The sequence below is a fragment of the Ranitomeya imitator genome, chromosome 4 (genome assembly GCF_032444005.1).
Source record: "Ranitomeya imitator isolate aRanImi1 chromosome 4, aRanImi1.pri, whole genome shotgun sequence".
Lineage (NCBI taxonomy): Eukaryota > Metazoa > Chordata > Amphibia > Anura > Dendrobatidae > Ranitomeya > Ranitomeya imitator.
The window spans coordinates 694580931-694586886 of record NC_091285.1 but is presented as its reverse complement, the minus strand read 5'-3'; the positions used below and the strand labels follow the sequence as shown (position 1 = coordinate 694586886).

General features: G+C 39.6%; 1 protein-coding gene across 1 annotated transcript; it reads left to right on the top strand.

The window, feature by feature from the left end:
• Positions 1-4692: 4692 nt before the first annotated feature.
• Positions 4693-5652, top strand: LOC138674743 (olfactory receptor 11A1-like). Its single transcript, XM_069762559.1, has one exon. The coding sequence runs from the start codon at positions 4693-4695 to the stop codon at positions 5650-5652; it is 960 nt and encodes a 319-aa protein (XP_069618660.1).
• The last annotated feature ends 304 nt before the right edge of the window (positions 5653-5956 follow it).

Sequence of the window (5956 nt, the reverse complement as noted above, 5' to 3'; positions counted from 1 at the left end):
CTCACTATGCTCCACTCCATCGGCCTTAAGGACACCATTCTCTCCTAGTTCTCCTCCTATCTCTCTGACCGATCCTTCACTGTATGTTTTGCTGGCTCCTCCTCTTCTCACCTTTCAGTTACTGTTGGGGTTCCTCAAGGATCATTCCTAGGCCCCCTCCTCTTCTCCTTGTATACTACTCCGACTGGACAAACAATTAGTAAATTTGGTTTTCAGTCCAATCTCTGTGCTGTTGACACCCAATTATACACCTCTTCTCCTGATATCACACCTGCCTAATTAGAAAACACCAGTGATTGTCTTACCGCTGTCTCTAACATCATGTCCTCCCTCTATCTGAAACTGAACCTGTCAAAAACTGAACTTGTGTTTCCTACTTCTACTAACCTACCTTTGCCTGACATTGCCATTTCTGTGTGTGGTTCCACCATTTCTCCCCAGCAACATGCCCGCTGCCTTGGGGTCACACTTGATTCTGAGCTTTCATTGACCCCCCACATCCGATCACTGGCTCACTCTTCTTATCTGCACCGCAAAAGCATTTCTAGAATCTGCCCTTTTCTTACTTTCAACTCTGCAAAAACTCTTACTGTTTCTTATTCATTCTCGTCTGGACTATTGTCACTCTCTACTAATCCACCTCCCTCTTACCAAACTCTCCCCGCTCCAATCTGTCCTGAATGCTGCAGCCAGGATCATTATCCTCACCAATCGTTACACCGATGCCTCTACCTTGTGCCAGTTATTACACTGGTTACCCATCCACTCCAAAATCCAGTACAAACTTATTACCCTCATCCACAAAGCACTCCATGGCTCAGCACCACCCTACATCTCCTCCCTGGTCTCAGCCTACCACCCTACCCGTGCCCTCCATTCTGCAAATGGCCTTAAGTTAACATCGTCAATAATCCCACTCTGGTCTCCAAGATTTTTCATGTGCTGCACCAATTTTTTGGAATGCACTACCCTGGTTAATTCAATGAATCCCCAATACCTACAGTTTTCAGCATGCCCTACAATGCATTTCTTCATACCGGCCTTCCGCCTCAACGCATTTTCCTAACTATCCCTGTGTGGCCCATTCAAAATTTTTGCCATAACCAGGTTCCTTGTATCATGCTCTCATACGCTTTATGCAGTTAATAGCCCTTTGTGTCTGTGCTGCTATATACTTCGGATGATCACTAATTCATGTAGCATTACATGAACACCTGATTTCTTACACTATGTCCGAACAATGAAAACAATTGTTACCATCCACCTCTCGGGTCTCCCCCATTTTCTCAGATTGTAGCTTGTGAGCAGCAGGGCCCTCTTTCCTCTTGGTATCTGTTGTTTATATGATTATTGTTATGCTGTAATGTCTTTTATTGTCTGTACAAGTCCCTTCTAAAATGTAAAGTGCTGCGGAAAATGGCGGCGCTATAGAAATAAAATTGTTATTATTATTATTATTATTATTATTATTATATTTTCGACATTTCTTTTAGTATTTCAACATCATAAAAATGATTTTCTTTTAATGAGAATTGGAGACTTAATTTAAATCAAATCCTCAGACAATTAGATAAATTAATCATTCTAGAATTTCCTTTGGAGGTCGTTAGCATGATTAATCCCCAGTTGTCAGAAATTTATATAAATACAGCACAAGAGCTTTTAGTGATGTCTCGGGAAGTCAGATGTGTGCGGGATCATGTCTCTGCAAGTTATTATTGGTGTTTACCCTTTGCATGGACTTTATAAATGATATTATCAGTCTCTCTTCATAATAAACACTAATGAATATATTATAAAGTCCCTGGAAGGACGATGGTGGGTATCTGTACTAAGAATGCTTTTCATGGTTTGCTATTCTTTTTGCTTAACTACTAAGAAAAAGTGTCAGTTTTCTTAAAATCGCTTAAAATTACTATTTTTCTTACGATTTATTTAACTTCTAAGAATATTGGCGAGAGCAGGCTTCATACAGGATCTTCACATCTGCCATATTTATTAAAAGTGAGTTTATTTTAGACGTCGTCATTTCTTATTTTCTTTTAACCTCAATAAAATCGGAGACGGGTGTCCAAAAAAGACCAATTTTTTAAAAAAACGTGATTTTGCGGTATCTGGTCAAGGGACGTAGAGTACACAATTGTATGAGTGGGCACTTGGCTGTTGGGCCGTGAAATGCAGCGTCCCACAAGTTTCACTTGCAGGTTGCCACATATTGATATTAGAGTAGGATGCACGCACAATAACGCCGGACCACACATCATCCTAGAGGACATCTTCTCACATCACTGCAAAAGTGAGAAGTGCCGGAGAAAAAGAAGGAACTCAAAAGTTCGGGTACATATTGCTTTCCATGGGATGCGAGTTCTGGTTCAAGTTCAGGTACAATTCTGGTAGCCTAACCAAGCTTTGGAAAAAAGTTTTGGTTGGGTATCAGAACCCTGAACTTCCACGGGTCCACTCATCCCTAGTTAGAGGTTTATGTTAACTTTATTCACACTTTCAGCTTTAAAAAAAAGGCATAAATCCAGTGTTGGAGAGCCACTTTCACTTACACCTTCGCTTTTACAAACTGGCACGAATGGCTGTGAATCGGTAAGAAATGAGTCTCACCGCAGATGAGATGCCAGTCAGGTATAAAATATATTGTAAAAATGTCACAAAAAATTTAATAAATTTGGACCAATGTATTCTCTCTAGAGGATTTCACAGGCAGAATACTGATTGAAGTGAAGATTTTTTAATTCTTCTTTTCATCTCCGGGGGTGCTGTAGGAGAATCAAACACTTGCTGACAATTTCCCACTTGTTGGTCTCGTTGGGACGAGATATGGGAAACCCTTGACTTAATATTAAGGTTTACGGAGAAGAGGCTGTCTAAAACAGAGAACACTGTACTTTATTGTCTAACTCCTTAAGGACACAGACAATTTTTTTCTTGATGTTTTCCTCCCTTTCAGATAGCCATAACTTCCTTTTATTTTCGCACCAACATACACGTACCAATGTATATTTTTTTTCACTTTTAGTTCCACATAATCTTGACATCTAGTAATAAAGTTTTCAGGGAGATGAATATAAAATGGAGAACATTTTGAGGATGTTTTTATTCCGAGTCGCTGACAATCGCGTATCTACTGTCGTGCACAGGACATCTCTTATCCCATCTTAGACTTTTTCCTTTTTTTCCCTTGTTCTCAAATCGATATTGAGTTAAAAAGATGAGAAGTGGTAAACCATTGGGAGAAGATGATGGAGAAATAAGATGCCTCTTACCCCAGAAGGATCGCGATAGTCCCCTATAAACCGGATATAATGTGATCGTGCTTCTTTGTGGGTTGATTCTCGGACTTTTCAGCTTCACCAGCAGATCTAGTTTTCATGGCTACCTGATAACTGGTAACACGCAGCCAGTATATATATGCTCTCCATGTATTTGTGATCCATCATTTGTCTTTACATGACATAGACCCCATTACAGTCCCCTCTCTAGGAACTTCAGGAAAGCTCCAGTGTTTATTTTAAAGGCTACTCATGTGAAGGGTTTGGTAAAACCTTATACTGTGTGGTCACCTGATCCTGTTATTGGACCCTTAGTGATACCTTGTTACTATGCATGTGCTTATCTGAATCTTCTCAAAGCCATATTACCAGATCTATGAAGGGTTTTGACCATAGAGCCAGCAGTGATGGCCAACTGGACCAGCGAATTCAGAAAAGTTCAGGCGAATGTCTTTACTTGGAAGAGAAAAATTTAGCAATTTCTGGAAACTGGCTTGTGACAGCTGAAGTCTGAATATTTCTTATTCCTTTATCTGCTTCATTATAATATTCTTTTTCTATATTTAATCTACCAATTTTTTAACTATCCTTTTTTTCCCCATTGAAGCATTATTTTTGACGTTGAGATGACCAAATAGCTTAGAGATATACTTGCAAAAAAACATTATTTATTAAATATTAATTAAAAGAACCACAATTTGACTATGTAAATACAAAAGAATAAAAAATTCAAAATAGCCACACAAAAAAACATATATATCTAAAAGTGTCACAAGGTATCGGGACGCACTAGTCTCACATGTATATAAACCAAGGGCGAAAATATCGCTGGGGCAACCTGTGTGGTCCAAAAGGTAAGGGGTCTCATTTCTACCTCCAAAGAAGGTGCTATCTTGCATTTTAGGAGCTCTTGGTCTGCATAGGGCCCATATATTTTTCTTGCTCATGGGCCCTTTTCTGACTGTGTCCATCAATGGTGTAAACTATGGTCATTATTAGGGACCGGCAACCAGTAAAGTAGAAGTACAACCCACAAAATCAGAATACAGGGCTGTAGGATGTAATTGAGGTCCAGAGATGACCAAGCTGAAGTGATACAAATGGAAGGTGGCTATTTCAACCTATTTGAACACACAGAACAGTGAAACATATCGTGTCTAGAGAAGACTTGTTGGTAAGATTATGGGATTAAGGCTAAATAGTAATGCTAGGTGACAGAATTTTTCCACTTTCTTTTTCCAGAGAGAACGCAGGACTCTCTCAACCTCAAGCCCTCTCCTCGGGAAAACATCACCAAGCAGTGCGTTCCTTCTTCCCACGGTGCAGTTTTTCACAAGTTATGACATCCCTTACTGAGCCTCTGTTATAGAATAAGAAGTTTCAATATTATCTTATTACATTGCAACAGAGAATGTGCAGAGACAACCAGACAATAACGACAGAACTCGTTCTTCTGGGATTTGGACATCTCCACCTGGTCAAGCCCATTGTCCTTCTCATGTGTCTTCTAACATATTTCATCATTCTGGCAGGGAACCTCTTAATAATTGGTTTAATTACAACAAGCCCAAGACTCAGCTCTCCCATGTACTTTTTCCTCTGTAACCTTTCTTCTTGTGAAGTTATTTTCACAACTAACATCATGCCTAATATGATCAATGTCATGTGGAGCGATAGTGGGACAATCTCCTTAAATGGCTGTATTATCCAGTTCTATGTTTACACATCATCCGGGAGCGCTGAGTGCCTTCTCCTTACAGTCATGGCTTTCGATCGATACTTAGCCATCTGCAACCCCTTGAGATATGCTTCAATTATGAATGTCAAGACCTGCATTCATCTGGTGGTCTGGGCTTGGCTTTCTGGCTTCATAGGAATGTGTATAATAGTCACAACAATATCAAGCCTACAGTTCTGTGGAGCAAATGTAGTTGATCATTTTTTTTGTGACTTACAACCCATTTTACATTTGTCTTCATCTGATACCTCACTGGTGCAGGTAGAAGTTTTGGTATATGCCATGTTAATGGGTATTCTCCCTTTTGTGCTCATTATCTTAAGTTATGTGGCCATATTTTATACCATTATCAAGATACCCTCAGAGACTGGGCGGCAGAAGGCTTTTTCCACCTGTAGCTCACATCTGGCTACTGTCTGTACATACTTTGGGACAATCCTCATCATCTATTTGGTTCCTTCTCACAAACGCTCGGTAGAAGTCAACAAAATCCTCTCTCTTTTTTACACTGTATTAACACCTTTGTTTAATCCCATAATATACAGCCTAAGGAACCAAGAAATGCAAGCATGTTTCGCAGCGTTGATATTCTTCTTCATTCCAAGCAGAAATAAGCAAAGTAATGCAACCTAAGAAAATAAGGCAGGAAAGCAAGAATGGACTGACAAAATAAATCATAATTACCAAGTACAGTATGTCCAGTATTCGAAAAGCAGCTGCTTCAAAGAAGAAAAAGGCAGGAGTCTCTAATGGCCTCCATTGGAGGAAGTAAGTCAAGTAGTCAATATTGACCTTTGAAAAGCCTTTCCATGTAATTTAACCAAACCAAAATCTTCTCAAAACGGGGATCTTGGCCATCATCAGTGAAAAATTAGAGATTGGTTGACTGAGGGAGGGGCCTTCAAAAGAGGTCTGATACAAATGTTTTCCTTGAGAA